The following is a 17,971-nucleotide window of genomic DNA, read 5'->3' on the forward strand; positions in this document are numbered from 1 at the left end:
ATAAAGTCAGATATCCATTTCTCTTTTGATTATAAAACAGGTCTAGGTGTCATATAAATACTATAAAAATGTCAAAAGGCTCAATCCACGAAGAAATGCACACCGTCCATATTCAGCGAGTCCGCCATTCGGGCTGTGCAACCTTTAAGTGCAGAAGAAAACATAGAGTGGTCATTCTGTCTCGGAGCTAACGAGCTACCGGACCAAAGAAAACCTGTGTTTGGCCTTAGCATGCATAAAGAGTCAGCCAATCAGAAGAGAGGGTCATTGATACCAAGATCTTAAAAGACTCTTAAAAAACAGCCTGTTCTTGGTAGCGCTCCAGAGAAGCTTCAGGGAGGGTTAAAACCACTACAATTATCTTCTTATGGATATCAAGACTTCAAAAAATAAAAAACCAGAAAAGGATAAAAAAAAATTAAAAAATGGGACCTTTAAGACAGCAGCCCTGTTTTCTCCAGCTCAATAGACAGTGCAAACACAAACATGTTAATCTGCTCTGCTGCCTCATCTGTTCACAGACGCACGTTTGTTTCTCCCATTTCTCAGGGTGTGGGCTAATAGCAGTAGATTAAGGTGACAGCAGTGGAAAAGTCCGCTGTTGACTGAGAGGTTGGTTAGTTAGTTAGTTAGTTAGTTAGATCAGACAGATAGACAGATAGATAGATAGATAGATAGATAGATAGATAGATAGATAGATAGATAGATAGATAGATAGATAGATAGATAGATAGATAGATAGATAGATAGATATTAAATCTAAAAATGCACAGTATATACAATAAAATAGAATAAAATAAAATAGGATCGTGACGAGTTCCCTTTTCACAGCAAATATGTCATTTTATTGTCATTTATCAAAAGGGCTGTGTTGTTTGTCATTAATGTCAGCGTCATCATTTTTGTCCGGAGTGAGTGGGTGGCTGAGCCGGTGCACTTGCAGACCGAGGGTGAAGTGTGAAGAGCTGCTAAATTGAGTGTGGGTAATCTGTTTTTTCCAGCCTTCAGTATTCACAGGGGGAATGAAGGTGGTCTCATACAGAGACAGCACCCCACCCTGACAGAGAAAACCAGTTAAATAAATACTTTTATTACTAAATAGTTAGTCACCTCCCCTCTGTTAACATGGCATGAACACCAATCCATGTTTTGATCATCTTAAACAAACTACTGCAGAGGAATGGCTGCCGCTACAACGTACTTCTAAAAACGTGATGCGAGTTTTTTTTTTTTTTTTTTTTTTAAAGAATCTTTCGTGTGATTTCAGAGGGATTCAGTTTTGGCCCTGATCACTGGAACGAATGGCCGAAGTTTAGAGACGGACTCCTTGGCAGCAGTTTGATCAAAGCATCAGTGAAGCGCGTGTGATGCGAGTACGATGGTATTTGCCGATTTCAGATGGCAGCAAAGATATTCAGTCGGCCCAGATTACAGTTATTAGCATGTGCACTCTACTCTTGCCAGACTGATATTCATACCATGGCTCGGTTGAGCTTCAAAATGCAACAGATAATAAAAACAAAGTGTTACTATTCTTGTCTTGATTTCATCAGGCTCTCAACTATGAGCGCAAACCATTGATAGTAAGAAAAAGAGGGAATTTGGTGCCAAGAAGGCCACGACTGCTGCAGCTGGTCTGCTGCATTTTTACTGACAGTGACAACAAACACTTACAAGGGATGGGCTGTGATGTTTGAATTTTTACGTGAAACGCTGATCCCTATCACTTCCACTAAAAACAGATCAATTTATGACCATATAGTGATTGTTTAATGAAAAACTCTATGAATCTATCCTTTAAAAATGCCGGGCTGCAGGACAGACACAACTAGATTGGAGACGCAAGTGTTCCCTTCTCAGAGTACTGACGTTCTTAGATCAGTGTACGGTTCTCTACAGTACATTAAAGCTGCACACCGCTCATTTCAAGATGGGCTGCGTGGGTAGCTAAAAGACCAAAGTTAACCCGAGCGCATCCTCCGGGTAGTGACTCGGCCCTCACTGACCCGGGAAGCGTCCCTTAATGAATTAGCCAAAGGGACACTAGATTTCAGATGAATAAACCAAATGGCCTCGGCAGGTGAGCGATGAATAAACCAATAGCGTGGGAGATAACTTACGTGTTGCAGGCCGTCATGGCTTGACAGGTGTCCCCAGTGCAGAACTCTGAGATGGTGCTGTACTGCAGGTTGATAAGATTGAAGAACGTTGTCGCTGTGGAAAAAGACATCGACATGTTATCAAGTGCATGTCATCCGCTACACAGGAATAAAACACAGGGCAAAATTTCAATATTTCTATGCCATGTTTACCTACAACCTTATATTCTGATTAAAAGCTATTTAAAAGCTCAAACTGAATAAAAATGCTTCATATAAACACTTCAATCAGAATAAACAGGCCCAAACCAATTCAAATTTCAAGCACAGGGGTAGTTATAACCTTTTCATAAGCCGATTATTAACGGATGTATGTTTCTCCCTCCACTCCCAAAGAAAGTCAGCTTCAAAGCTGAACTGGATCATGGCCGAGTACAAGCTCTCAAAGAACTGAATGTTAATGGACGTCTAGTGTGCGTCGCTATTAAGCAGTTGCTTGATTAAGAGCAACACAAAAATGGGAAAATTCTGCCCTGAACAGACAAAAGATGTCCATCTTGTTTTCCATTTATCTTCTGCAAAGACCCGCCCTACTCTGGCTCTGATTGGCTCGTACTCATTGCCTTCATTGTTAAGAGTTAGGGGTTAATATCAGGATCAGAGCCCATCATAGGCAGAGTAGGGACGGGTCTTCACAGAATCGGAAGGAAATCGAACACATGATGTATTTATTACTTTAGCATATGCCACACAGCTGCTCGGGTTACATGTGTCAGCGCATGTAAACACCAGACTGTATTAGACCACATCCCATATAAACAGTTGACCACGAATCTTCAATCTGAATTACCAGTGTTCATGTAGCTAACGATGTGAATGAGTGCCAGGAAATCAGAGTAGACGGATGAGGACACACCTATACTGTCATCAGTGGACAGTCGCAGTCACATGCGCACACTAACCCATCAAGTCACCTCGTCCTTTGACAGTGTGTGTCTAAGAAAACTACTTAAAAGAGTCACGGGAGACGGCTGCAGCTTTGGCAGGAGTTCAAGTTGTTGTCAGTGAAACAGGTATTTCTGCTAGAAGGAAAAGTACTTTACAGCCCGTCACGCTGCAAAACAAAGCAAACCTGGGGTCGACTCAAGTGAAGAAATGTATCTCAGTCAAAAATATTTGTTCTGTGTGTTGTTTCTGGTTGGGTGAGATTCCTTAAATGGCGTGTCTTCTCTTTGACAGACTTTTAACTACAAGGGAAACGACCCAAAGAATATTCTTGGTCATTTTGGAGGACTTCAAAAAAATGTATTCAGTGGTAATGATTTTATTTCTCACACAAAAAGCATCGCACAATATCTCTAATTAGTTTATAAAGAAATGAATGAATGAAAAGGTCATTTCAGAAAACGCCCAACAGTTTGAAGAGTTATTTGACATTAAATATTACAATCATATAAAATGTTTTATTTAACCTGTGGCTAACAAAGCTTAAATATGGTGATGGCAAAATATCTGGTATTTTCAATTGTTATAGTAAGTTGGTCAAAGCTGTGGCAAATAAAATGATTTTCATTTTGATTCATACCAATTTCCACTTCTTTTTCCCACAGCGAACCCAATGCCAATCTAATCGAACCCATCCCATGTTTCCTGTTTAATAAAGTCGCGACCAAATTGGAATTCTTTCTGTGAAAGTTCTGCTGATTTATATATTTCAGCAGAATTAAATAACCCCAATCATAATTGATGCGGTTAAAAAAACAAAAATCAAAACATCACTCCGTCACGCCATATTACTTTCCTTCAGGCAAAAAAATAACCCAATTAGTGGTGGATACAAGTTGATACAAGTCATCTTATACAACTTTTACTGTCAAGCGGGAAGCATGTGGAATCCTGCCCCACCTGTTTTTATATAACTTTTTTAATTTTTTTTATCACCCTGAAATAAAAAGGTAAGAAAAATGTTTTTCTTCTCTTTCCCCTGCGAGCACCTGGCTGGTTTGGATACGTAACTAAAGCAAAGTCAAGGAGACACAAAATAATAAAGAGCCTCATGAGATCGATCAAGCTGCCAGGCCGCGGTGAGTTTACTGAACTCCAGATATGATTCACTTAACCACAACTATAAATTTCAGTAAAAGTTAAAACACGGCACGCAGTGTGTGTGGCGTTATTAGGAACAGTGTTGACGCTATGCCAGGCCTGGTTCGTGTTCAGGGCTTGGCTCTCTTGCACTACTGGAACATCGTGTTATCTCCAGAGGACAAGTGCATCAAGACTTTGGAAAATGAATTCCAAGTTCCTGAGGAAGATTTTACATTGGAGCTAAAATGTTGGAGCAAATGTTGAGATTAATAAAGAAATGGTTACGTCTCAAACAAGATAATCGCCCCCCCCCCACCTTCTTATTCTAATGACCACGCTGAATTGTTTTTACAGGCTTAATAACTACAGTAGAGGTTCCTGACGGCTGTACAGCCCATCACCCTCAGTTATATGTCTCCATCACCACCCCAGTCACTCACTGTTGCTAGCTAGCCATTCATTGAGGTCTATCTCTCTGGGCAGCACCACCAGTTCCTTGAGGTCAAAGTCCACCACCCGGATTTTCGTGAACTCCGTCTCCAGGTACTGCTTCTTCTCTTCTGCCGGAGGCTTCTTCCCATTTGGCTTCGTCTTTGACTTCCTGCAACACAGAAGAAAAGAGGACAGCTTAAAGAGCTGCACAGGATTTAATAAGAGAAATACAAGATCAGGAAAGTGATAAAACAAGATTTTAAAGTGCCTAAGAAAGGTGCAAATGGCAAAACGACTGCAATTGGACCTAGTAAAGAATGAGAGGCGACTGCAAGTTGTGGCTGGACTCAGGAATGCAACGAGCAGAACTACATCATGCTGCTGTGAAAACATAGCAACACTGAATACGAAGGACAAATCAGTACAAGTTAGCTTTGCAAGAAAATCCCCCTGCAGAATAGTGATGTCAGCAAAGGTTTCTATTAAATGCATTGTTCGTGGAAGATGCCACTTGCAGACAGAAGGATGTATAAAACAGAAGTCTGAGCTCAGATCTACACATCTACAAAACACAGGGGACTAAATCTCTAAACTTGAAAGTTTACAATAATCAGAGTTACAAAACACTAACTACCTTGAACAGACTAAACAAAGGGCTATCTGTGCCTGCTCCTGACCTCTAACTCTGACCTCTGACCTAATGTTAGGTCGATAACTTCCACACAGACAGACGTCCCCAGCGCCTTGTACTTCCACCGCCAGTTTTAGCACGGGGATGTCATATCACACTCTGCACTTCCAGGGCTGTAACCTCCTCCCCCAGCTCCTGCGCTCTGTCTGTATCAGTAGAGGCATAGCGAGCCCGGGGTCAAAGATCGAAAAGCTTGATACAAACTACAGACTAATATAATCAACCGGTCCTTAATTTACTTCCTTCAGGACTTTGAAAGTTCAGCCTGGGACTCGCCAGCTTGATTGGTATTCTGTTCCAGCATTTCCTCACCCCGCCACGGCTCTGTTACCAGTTTTTCCCTTTATTTCGCTCCGACTTGGCTCTGCTACTGTTGTTTGGGTTTACTTACGGACAATGTTTCAATTTGCCTCCCTGAATGTATTTGGGCTTTTGTTGACCCTCATTTCCGGCCTTCTTGCAGTCACCAAGTCTATTTCCCGTTCTCATCCTCTTCTCTTCACACCCTCTGTATAAACACCACGATCCAGCCATGTGTTCTCGCTTTCTCCCCGTTTCCTTCCTCTTCCCACCCCCAGATACCCAGACGAGAGACGGCTGCTCCTCCTGGACTGAGGAGATCTGCCCTAACAGCACGAATGGCGAGGGATCATAAACGCTACCTCCCGGCAGCAGTCAAATCCCTTCTCACTCTCACCGAGGCTCCGCAGCGACTAACACCAGAGTTTACAGGAGAGTGGCAATGACTGGTTGGTTTTCTGCAGGAACAAAAGCTATCGTATTCATAGTGCACATATAGCCAGAGATATTACAAGAGAAAAAAAAAAAGGGGGGGGGGGGGTGAGAGCAGAGGGGCAGAAAGGAATGGAGGGAGGAGGTGGATCGACACAAGTCCAGCTGATATCCATGGGAACTAATAAACACTTTCAAAACATGACAGGGCTGTGAGGCACGAGGCATCTTGGCCGGAGCACAGCGTTCAAAAGCCCTGTGCAGTTTAATTCCCTTCTCCAGGAAGCGTCGCCCTGCTTTCCACCTCAGCAAACAAGGGAAGGCGGCATGTGAGCATGTGGATGCATAGAGAGCATGGAGCCTTTTACTGTGTAAATGTTTGAGATCCCCCCCCCACCCCCCTTCCACCTCTCCACCCCCCCTCTGTTTTACATGCTCAGTTGTCTAATTTATCTGTCAGGAGAAATGCTTAGCTGCAAACTGCCTTTGGGGTTCTTGTGAGAACGTTGAGGGCTAAAGGACTCACACATGCACAACCACGTTCACTAACAACTTTCTCATTTACTGGGAAATGATTCATCAAGATACTCTGTTCTTCCTATCGGGCAGCACCTGAGCTTGTTTTGGCCTCATTTAAAAACCAAGGACACTGCAGATTACACTGCTGGCTAATTATTAATGACGGGCCACTCTCCGTTTCACCTCTTTCCTCCTGTTGCTCTGCTCATCCTCTTTGGTTTTTGTTTACAATATCTTGTCCGTCTTTAGGGTTGCAGACATTTTTTTCTGCCATTTCCTCTCCGTGGCTGCGGCCTCACCCGTTCAAACATCCCCTTGTTGTTCAGGGTCGAAAGCCTCAGGCCTCGATGTCCCGTCTCTCTTCTCATCTCTTTCTGACCTTTCCCTTGATCTTTCTGTCCTTAACTATTAGCCTGCCCCACCAGCTTCACATTTACGCCACTCCACAACCTGTCCTCTGACTCATATTTTAATTACTGTTCCTTTTTTTATATCGAAAGTTCCTTCCAGTAATTGTTCTATAATGATGTCTTTCATTTCTTCTTATCTCTGCCTGCTTCCTCTCTCTCCTAAAAACAATTAAAAAAAACCCGTCTTCCTGCTCACGAGGGCTGAGACAGATTCATGTGGTCCGTGTGGTTTTGCACTGTGAGCTACATGTTCCATCATGTGAAAGAGCTTTACCCGAGGAAAGAGCTTCTTCTCCAGATACCGTCAGCTCTCACGACGTTTCAAAGGCTTTGCTAAGCCTCTCAGAAAAACTAGTGGGCTCCAGTGAAAGGATCCGTCTGAAAACATTCTGTTTCACTGAGCCATTTCCTGCCTCTGGCCCTCTGTAATTTCATCATTTTCCGTACAAATGACTCCCCCCCCACTTCTTGTGAACATTTGTGTGGTGAGGGGAGGTGAAATTCTGGAGCCATTAGTTTATTTTAGGATAAAGAAAACTTCCTCTATGCCAGCACTCCTCCCCTCGTACGTACATAGACACACACACACACACACACACACACACACACACACACACACACACACACACACACACACACATACACACAGCTCTGTCTGTTCTTGGTAAAGTTCTCCAAGGCAAGTCTTTGCCATAAAAGGCAGCAGATGCCTCTTTCTCCACACCAGATCAGGGTAGGCCAGAAGGCAGGAGTGGAGGGGAACTGAGGCCACAGCCAGTAACATGTCTCTGGGCCGAGGGGGAGAGCCGCAGCCTGCCTGGCACCAACAGGAACAGGTCTGTAATAGAGGCTCACCACCAAGAAAATCTGCTCAGCCATTAGAAATTCAAGCAAAACTAATGTCTTTTGGGTATTTTGAGTGGAGGTGAGAGGCAAGAATGAGGACGACAGATCTGCTGGTGCTTATCTAAAAACATTAAGGACATTGTCGGGTGACAGAGAGGTCAGTGCTGCAGAACTGTGGAGCGACTGACCAAACAGCTGTTCTGTCAGCCACTCTTACCCTTTCACTTTTCCCAACAACAGCACCTCCCCCGCCAATCCAGCCGTCTTCACTCACTACCTTTCCCCTTGTACACCACCACGAGCACTCAGCAAACACACTGTGCCACACACACACACACACACACACCTGTGCCTTCATGCACACACAAACACACACTCCACTCTGTCTGTAGCCCCCTTACCCCTGTTCAGGGCCGACCCAGCTGGTCACAACAGCTGCGTCAGGAGCCCGATCCCACCAGAGAAAATCTAGAAGAAGCGAGTTCTGTCTGGTCTGAGGGACGGTGTTTGTGGAAGCACGTGTGCGTCCAGCATGACGGTTCAGTCAAACATACACTGTCTTCAGTTTCCAACTGGTGCAAATATTAGCTTCTGTATGTTAGCTGTCTGCGTGCTGAATGAACACTGAAGACACTTGGCTCTAAAATAATCTTTTTATAAAGAGGAGCAGCCCTCTGGCAGGTACATCACAAGCCTGTCTCATTACCAGAACCTGGTTCCAATTAATCCTGGAATCACATGGGGCCACATTACACAGCTATGTTGGACAATTACCTTAAGTGCTTTCTCTAAAATACCACAATTTGCTACTAAATAACTATTTCTTTCCAATATTATCAGCAATATTTTTAGTTAGTTCATGCTGACATTAATGCATTAAAACAAATGAGGTCCTGGATTCTGTGTTCATGCTGGTTTTTTTTTTCTGTGATAAGAACACAACTAAACTCTGAAACCCGTTAAACAAAACCCATGTAATGACTTTCCCCTGAAGCCCGTGGCTCCTGCCAAGCCAGATATTGCACAACTGTTGCTTGAATTGGCCTCCTGGATCGCAGGGGAATCTAACTATTGACATATGGATGCAGTTAATGCAATCTGCTAGAGCGAGCAGCACGAGTAACACAACAAAGACGTCTACCATCTTATCTCAGACAGCTGCTTCTTGCAGTGACCGGAGTGATATACTTTGAGCACTGTAACTGTATAAAGTGAATGGTTTATGGTGGGCAAAGTGATTCCTCATCTGCAATTAAATGCACTGGCACTACAAGGAAAGCACAATAAAACCAGAGGCAGAAATAACTTCATGTTGAGAGAAGAACAGAATAAGATTTCACAGGACGTTTCAGTTATCTCTCTGGAATAAGTAAACACACTCCCAAGATGCAAAGATATGCTTCTCTTGTCACCCCTAATAAAGTACTGTTTAATTGGAAAACACTTTTCGGGTCTGTGATATGCGTATGAGCGATAAGAAGCTCCACACACAACAATCAGAGGTCTACTTCCCAGGAGGAATCAAACGGTGCGAACTGACCTGACCTTCAAAGAAACAGTAGTTCAAAGACAGAATCAATTGGATGTCAGGAGGTCGCCAATTCCTTTGCCAACTGATTGTTGGGTTGACGGAAGTCGGGGTTAACAACAACTGCAATAAAACAGCAACAGCAACAGGATATCATTGAATATAGACTAGAAGTGAGTGAATTAACTCTGCCATTTTGTAAAGAAGAGCAGCCTCGGGAGGATCAGTTTTCTCTAAGCCCGCTGATCTATTTCAGGAATCAAATTGAATGGACTCGATGGCTCTTTTCCCCGAAAAACCACGAACAGAGGAAAAGCAGGCAGTCTGAGCGCACCACAGCTAAACCACAGCAGCCATTACAGGGCTAAAAAGAGACGGAGTTAAGGACGGACTAAACCTGAGGTTCAGCTTCATATTGCTCAAGTCGACGGGGTAACTGCTCTGTCAGAGTTCTCCTTGAAGTTTCCGTGTAGTTTTAAAAGAAACGTACACACAAATACTTCTGGAGAGAGGAGATAAGAAAGCAAAAAACTAAAAAAAACAAAAAGCGCAGCTGCTACCACGTAATCAGTGGCATCACCAGGGGTGAAAACAGCACTAAATGAGTGAATGAGAGTTGTAACCAGGGTGTGGGCCTAAACATGTGTGCATACACACACACACACACACACACACACACACACACACACACACACACACACACACACACACACACACACACACAGTAGGTTATTCAACTACTAACCCTACCCAGGACAGCTCTGGATCCCTCCTCTTCCCCTTGTCATCCTGTGCTAAGTCCCATTCAGTGGCTCTCAGGCCTGCAGAGGACGCAAGGACCCCCTGCCGGCACTATGATGGAGCCTCATCAACATCACAACAAACATGAGACAGGAAGGGGATTTGGGACAAGATAAGACCAAGCTGCTGGTTAAGCACTTGGCCAATCTAACCTTGCTGGAGGAAGGTTAGCGCCAACATTGATTTGGCGTGGTAGGAGGCGACTGCCACAGATGACACGAGTGAAAGGCAAAATGAGATTTCGCGACACTCTGATCGATCCAATCAGTCCATCTGAACGAATCAAATGGTAAAATAAAGACGGTTGGCGGGCGTATATGTGTGTGTGTGTGTGTGGGGGGGGGGGGTAAATATATATATATATATATATATATATATATATATATTTTTTTACCATAGTATTCAAGCAGCTTATTCTGAAAGTGCAGCCAATTTTATGAGGCCACATGTTCACTTTCAGGCGAAGAGACTGCTAAAAGTTATCTCAGCTGTCTTTGCCATTCTAGTATTCATACCTGCTTCCAAGCCAAGGGCATTCAGCCATTCACTGGAGGAGGAAGCAGGTTCGAAGTGGAGCTATAAACAGGTCTACTGCTCCCCCCTCCCCCCCACCCACCCAAGCTCCCCGTAAAACCCCAAACTATGCATCCTTGTTAACTTTGATGAAGTGTTTCTTGCTCAGTTTTTCCCCAAGACGGCAAATTTGTGAAAACCCCCCTTTTGTCTCCAAGGCAAACACATTGTTGATGTATTTCCTTGGTGACCACCTGATTTCTTCATCGCAGAGGTTGAGTTCCCAATAAAAAAGGAGCAGCAAAACTTGTCTCTACCTGTCAAAGGTCTTGCAACAAGACAACTGACAACACGCTGCACAAAAACAATTCCTGCTGTGCTCATTACATCTTGCTTACAATCTGTTAAGAGATCCTAAGATGGTGGATATTATACTAACTATCACTCACTCTCCACATCAATAGGTTATAAGGCTACTGCTTGAAAAAAAAAAAAGCACACCTGTCCCTAGGCTTGAAGGGTAAGAAGAACCTCCACTGCACTAACAGGACGGCCAGCCCCCTGGAGGAACACATTCATAACGACTGCATGTCCTCTTAACATGACACAGACAGAATAAATACACAAATTATTCACAACCGCTGTGACATGCATGGATATTTTGTTTTGAATTGCATCGATTCTCCGCGGGGATTAATCGTGATCGGGGCGGGTATTTGTCACTTTGTATGACACACAAACACAGTTAACCCTTCTATTTGGGTCATAAATTCTTGAAGTACAACGCGCGCTCAGTCGTATTATGACCTTTAGATGGCGGTGAAAATAAGCATAAAATGTCAAAACTTTTTACAGACAAAACAAAAAAAAAATATTTCCTCCTATCTAGTTTTTCAAATGTAGTTTACAGTGTATACGTGATGCTGTGAAATTCAATTAGGATGAAAAGGCTGACTACACTTCACCTTGACAACTATTTGCTCTTTTTTTTTTCTGTCTCTGTCAGAAAAAAGGTTTTAAATTGTTGCTCTGTGATTTAAAATAATTTCCCTTTTAGGTTGTCCATGTTAAACCGTTACAGGTCACGTAACTAATTCATTAGGCTAGACGAGGAGACTGTCACATTTCTCTTGCTCTTGTTCGGTCTTGCGAGTCACTTAGGAAGAGGAATGAGGCTTTCAGGCTACATCACCACCGGCTGGAAATTTGCAGTGACCTCGGAATCAGAGGGTCTCGGTACTTGTGTAATTACAGCAGAGAAGAGGAAATAGACTTTATCTTTCTGGTGGAGTTATAAAAGCGGAGATTTTAAAACACAGGCTTCGGATTTTTCGATGTACTTGTAGATAAAAGACGGGACATGAGCGCTACGTCGGGTTTCAGTTTATGGACCGTGTTAAAGTCACTGCACGTCTGTTACTAAATTACAATAACTTTATTACCGTTAAAACACAGTCAAAGATGTTTTCGGTGTTTGCAGCGAAAGACGAAATATACAACATACTAAAACGCCGAACGTTTATTTGTTCTTTGCACCGTCGCAGCTTCGTAAAATGATGACAAACACATTTAAAGTACAGGCTCGACTCAAAAGATACGTGCCGACGGCACTTTTGTCAAATTTAAAGTTTTACCTTAGTACTTTTCCGACTGCCTGAAGCACCATTTTGCAACTTAGTCCGTTTTTGGAGTTTCTCTGAGAGTGCATGTCCGTCTTATCTCCAGAAAAGGAGCAATAATCTCCAACCATAGCTTAAAACATGAAGAAAGGATGTCAGGACGTCTGCCTGCTTTGGTTGTTCAGGTATAGCGTCTCCTGGACAGACCCGAGGATTTGAGCTATGAGAAACTGTGACTCACTGTACAGGAGAAAGAAAAACTTTGTGAGCAGACTTTACAGCAAGCCCCCGCCTTCTCCGTCGCTATCGACCAATCAGAGGACAGGGAAGGGGCTGAGTGGGCGGACTGTAGTGACGTCAACGTCTGCCCATGCGGACGTGGTTCGTCCTTTTCCCTGAAGTGTTGTTACATTGTAGCAACAGGTGGTCTCTGGTGTTGACGACAATGAAATAAAAAGGTATAGCAACATTTTATGAGCCTGCCGTAATTTAACAGGTTTACACAAGCTCGACCTTTTCAATGACGGCAAAATAAAAACCGTAACGTTAATTATGATAAATATGATTAAAAAAAAAAACAAGCACCCATGCAGCTCAGGTGGATCGCTTTCTTGCAGGAAGCAGATTCTAATATAAGCAAAAAGCAATACATTTAGAAATGAACACCATTTTTTTGGGGGGGGGGATTTTCTTTTTTTAAATAAGCCCGTCACATTCATGTACATTATCAAATTGAACTCATCAGCTAATGAGGAGATGTGGTTGAAAAGGATAGTGAGGGACGATTATTTTTGTCAAAACACTCCCTAAGCCACTTGTTAAAATGGCTATGAATACAACAAATATAAAATCATTACAGGGAATAGCAGCCAGGATAAAATTGAGTTTGTTTAAGTTTGGTTAACTCGTATTTTATTTAATGTGGGTTTGTTTTGTGAATTTGATATGGTAATTTAGGCAAGCATCAAAGGGGCTTATAGTTTTTTTTTTATTATTTTTTTTTTTTTTTACCAAAATAAGAGGCAGCATGAAACATGAGTTATTCTGTATGTTTTCTTATTGTGAGAAATGAATACAAAAAACTGAAAAGCAGCATGTGGACAATGCATTTTTTTTTAGCATGAATAAACCACATTATTAAGCTACATTTACATTATAACAGCTAACAGGTAAACGTGTGTTTAGTGTCACAGCGTTCCACTTTCGGTGTGGGGAACCAGTGCCAGGCATACTGGGACTTCGGGGCGACGTACGTTCCTCCTGCCGACTGTGAACTTCACCTGGAGTGCAGGCGGGCAGCAGTCAGGCGTGTTCAAACACGACTTCGTCAAAGCGGAGGAATCAGCAAGGGACTCAAACAAAGCCTGTTCCAGAGCCAGATCTGAGAGAGCATCTGGAGGTTTCCTTGCTTTGTCTGAGAAGGAAATGTTTGGAACAACAACTTGAGACATTTCGTTTTATGGACATGATTTAAAGCACGAGTGCGATATAAATTCTCATTAAATTGTCAACAAAGAGCTGAGCCAACAATACTTATGTACAAAATGAACAAGAGGAAATGAACGCTGCCCATTGGAAGACCTTCCACACCAGAAGATTACAACTAGTGTTACCAACCTATCATTCCCTCACTATTCTGCCCTCTAATTATTGCCTCTCAACAGACATCCCCTCTTATTCTCTCTTCTGCTGCTCTCTTCACACATTTCTCCTCCCTCTCTTTGCGTCTGCTGCCTCTCCCCTCCATTGTCTCCCCCTTCTCTCCAACAAGTCTGTTTTTCCTGTCTGTCTCCTCAGACAAAACTTGTGGGGCCAGGGTTGGCGCTGCAGATGTTAGCTGCACTGAACAGACTGCTACAGCACGGATGCACACAAAAGACACACTAATCTATGGAATCTGTGGAGATGTGTGCTGGAGATGTGTGCGCTCCGTGTATATGGGTGGGGGTAAGCAGTCCTGAGACGAAGATAAAAGAGATTGAAGATAAAAGAGATTGTCGGGGCTGCGTATTTATGTATTTATGCAAGTGTGTAATTTGTGTGTGCAAAAGTGCGTGTAGAGTCTGCAGACATGCAAGTAGAGGGTGTTTACCGTTTTATCTTATTTCATTGATAAAGTAGAGTCAATCAGAGCCACTGTCATCCCTACTGCCACACTCTCTAATGACAATCACTTATTACGCAGCAAAATAATAAGTACATTTCCTCCCACTTCCCTACCAGAGTTTTTAGAATTAGTATCTCATGACAGCATCTTCCAGTCCGCTTGATGTAATCCCAACCAAATATTTAGCTGAAGTCATTGATTCCATTGGGCGCTGGCTGTATTTTTAACAGTTCACTATCCACCGGCTGTGTCCCAGACTATTTTAAAGTTGCTTGTGTGCAACCTTATTAAAAAAAACGACTAGATACCAATCTCCCACAGAATTACAGGCCGACCTCCAAGCTTCCTTTTATCTAAAAATTTTTAGAAAAATATGTATCCAAGTTTCTGGTTTTAGCAGTGGAAAACAATATAAAATTTCAAAAGTTCCAGTCTGGCTTCTGAAAAGACCACAGCACCGAAACTGCCCTCCTTAGGGCCACTGATGACGTCTTAATTGCAGCAGACAATGGAATGTGCTCAATCCTTCTTCTTTTAGACCTCAGTCCAGCTTTCAACACAGTCGAATTCTTTTAGACAGACTGAAGAACTGGGTTTGAATATCTGGCACAGCACTGAAATGGTTCTTCTCATATCTGACCAACAGGTTCTGTGTGTCAATTAATAATTTTAAGTCATCTTTAGCCCCTTTCAAATATTTATTCCCCCAGGGGTCCGTTTTGGGGCCAATTTTATTTTCCTTTTATATGCTCCTCTTTGGACAAGCTATACGCAGACGCTTCCTTCCACTGTTATGCTGATGACACTCAAATATACAGTGTTCACACGAACAGACCCAGTCACAGCCCGTTAGTGCCTCTGATCCTGCCATGCCGAGTTCTCTACACGACTGCCTTGATGACGTGAAAAGCTGGATGTCACAACATTTTGTACAACTAAACTCAAACAAAACAGAGATTCTTGTAATTGGTCCACCACGCTTAACCAAAAATATACTTTTATCTGAGAGCCTTCGCAGATTTTAGTGATCAACTGTTATTTCTTTTATACCCCGTTCTAATTTGTTTTTACGGTTGTTTTATACGATCATTGTGTTGTTGGTTGTTGTATTATGGCTTGTTAGAATTCCCTTGTTGTTTTGTTTTAAAGGCTTATTTTATGTGAAGCACTTTGTAACTTGAGTTTAGAAAAGTGCTATACAAATAAAATTTATTATTATTATTACTGCAGACCTTTTGGACCCTCTGAGGTGCCACTTTTTATTTATGTTTAAAAGCCCCGATGCAATCCAAAGAAACCAGCTGAAAGAATCCCAAACCCTCAAACTCCTGTATGACTGAATGTCTTCCTGTGTGCTACACTGGGGGTGAACACTGAGCTGGAGTTTGGCGGGTGGAGATCAGTGATCCAGAGGCCCAGTGAGCTGCTCTCTCAAGCCGTGGGGGAAAAGGGCCAGAACAGGGCACAGACTCTTCCCCTGTTGCTAATTATAGCATCAGCCTGCCTGACCAGGCCCATAAAGAACACAGAAAACAGTGCAAAGAGAGGGAGGGGAGAAGGAACATGCCCTCCGCGTGCGCGGGGGGTGTGTGTGTGTGTGTGTGTGTGTGTGTGTGTGTGTGTGCAGTTGAATCAGTGACTGTGCAAAAGAGTGAACAGGGGAGATGATGCAAGGACCTCTAACCAGATGTTGGGGTGGTTTGTGGTGGGGTTGCTATATAGAAGAGTCAAAAGAAATGAATCCACAGCCCTGAATTTTTAAAACTGTACAATTTATTTTATCAACGTTCTCGCATGAGTGTTGGTGCTTTCATATTTCATAACTTTACTTTGTTAAGTGAAAAAGGGTTTAGTAGGAATTTGTAGAAAAGGTGAAGAAACTTTACTTTAATAACACTATTTTTTATGTTTTTATTCTGATAACATACTGGAATTAGTATCAACCTGAGATCATATATAGCCTGTCATACATAGAGTAAAAGAGTTTTGTCATCTACAACAGTGTAATATTGCTGTTATAGTTGCTACGTCCAAAAAACAGCGTGTTGCTGTAATGGAAATCCCATGCTCAAGGAACTTTCCATTAATTCGCTTAAAACTATTGGATCCGCGTGGTCACTGAAAATAGATATCCATTCAAGATCACTGGGGCTTGTCCTGAGGCCTCTACAATCACCGCTGAGTTCGTCTGGACAAAAGTGCGTTAACGAATCAAGCATGAAAATGAAAGAGCAGGTGGCTTTTAGCCTAAAGTGGCCTTTTCTTTTCCAAAACAGCTACTACATGTGACCACACCTGTACTGTGAGTTTGTCCTGATATGCGAGCAGGTGGAGGCCGAGATGATGACATCAAGCTGCACAAGTTGGGCCCTTCTTACACAACGTCTGACGTGGATGGAAAGCAACGGCCGCATTCCATCTGTCTGGCTGACAGAGGTTTACTCTTTCTCCTCCGCTAACGTCACAGCCGCCTTCCCCTCCACTGTGCAGCCAAGACGTGAGATAAGTCATCTCACCAAACCAGATGTTGCTGTAGAAAACAGATTATTGGCGCAATACGTATAGTGAGCCTTTCACAGGAAGGGATATATAGAAATAGATGTGCCCGGTCATGACCGAGTGGTGCAGCCACAACTTGAATCTGTCTTAATCTGATTACATTTATTTGTGGGCGAAGGACAATTAAGGGTTAAAATAATAATACAAAAAAAAAATCTAAGGATTACATAAGAACCTCTGGAGAAAATTAAGGAACTTTTGAACAAAAAACGAAGTTGTCCTGTACATACAAACACAGCAGTAAAACTAGGGACTGAATCTGACTTTTATCAGCACCGAGAAGCTGCGTTAAGTATCTTTAACCTCATCAGAACCAGCCACCCCGGTGATATAGACAGCAAAGAAAAAGATTTCATTAGAAAACAGGCTGCTTGTTGAAAAGGAGGAGGGGAGAAGAAATAAAAGCAGTTTATAGAAATGTTATGACATCACTGGCCATGTGACTGATAAATGTGTCAAACCTGATGAGGAAAGGAACAACAATAAGCATGACAACTATAGCTGATCAGACCATCAGACAACACGGAAAACAAAGGCCGTGCACGGAGGAAAAATTTATGAAATTCAAATCGCTGCAGCATTGACGTCATAATGCCGCAGTTAGAGCGCCGTCCAATGTCTAGTTCATTGTCATATTGATTTTTTAAAAGCACATGCAGGTTTTAACTATCGACTCATACAGGAAAGGGATAACAGAAATTGAAAATAATGACATCAAAATGTAAAGTTATCCAGAAGAAGGGATCTTTTTGGACAAAGTGTGGTCTCTTCACTGCTAAGAGATGGACAGCCGGCTCAACAGGTTGAGTCTGAAAGTCAACAGACATTCCACCTTTTTGAGACAAAGAAAACACTGATTCCAGGCCAGCAATAGATGAGTCACAACCGCAGCAGATGCGCCTTGGGGCCTGGCAACAGCCCAGTCCCTGTCCTGCCAGAGAAGCCATCTCCAGCCAATCACAGCTGGGATCAAAATGATTGGCAGGTCAGGCGCCCAACCATGTTAAAACCAAAATGAATGAATAAA

At 42.8% G+C, this 17,971-nt stretch overlaps 1 protein-coding gene across 4 annotated transcripts in view; it reads right to left on the reverse strand.

Annotated features, from left to right (window-relative positions):
• The window catches only part of mob2a (MOB kinase activator 2a), a 61,734-nt gene that overhangs the window by 3,009 nt on the left and 40,754 nt on the right, over positions 1–17,971 (reverse strand). For 3 of the 4 annotated variants that reach the window (XM_069721769.1, XM_069721767.1, XM_069721768.1), the window contains exons 2-3: positions 4,628–4,788; positions 2,121–2,214 (exon numbers count right to left, since the gene is read on the reverse strand). In XM_069721769.1, the coding sequence (XP_069577870.1) occupies positions 2,121–2,214; positions 4,628–4,788 (255 nt within the window). Of the gene's footprint in view, positions 1–2,120; positions 2,215–4,627; positions 4,789–12,293; positions 12,502–17,971 lie in introns of those variants that run through there. The other variant, XM_069721766.1, reaches the window with a different exon arrangement.

The sequence above is a fragment of the Brachyistius frenatus genome, unplaced genomic scaffold (assembly GCF_029030835.1).
Source record: "Brachyistius frenatus isolate BFR_SWC_R1_liver_20210118 unplaced genomic scaffold, ASM2903083v1 Contig_272, whole genome shotgun sequence".
NCBI lineage: Eukaryota > Metazoa > Chordata > Actinopteri > Embiotocidae > Brachyistius > Brachyistius frenatus.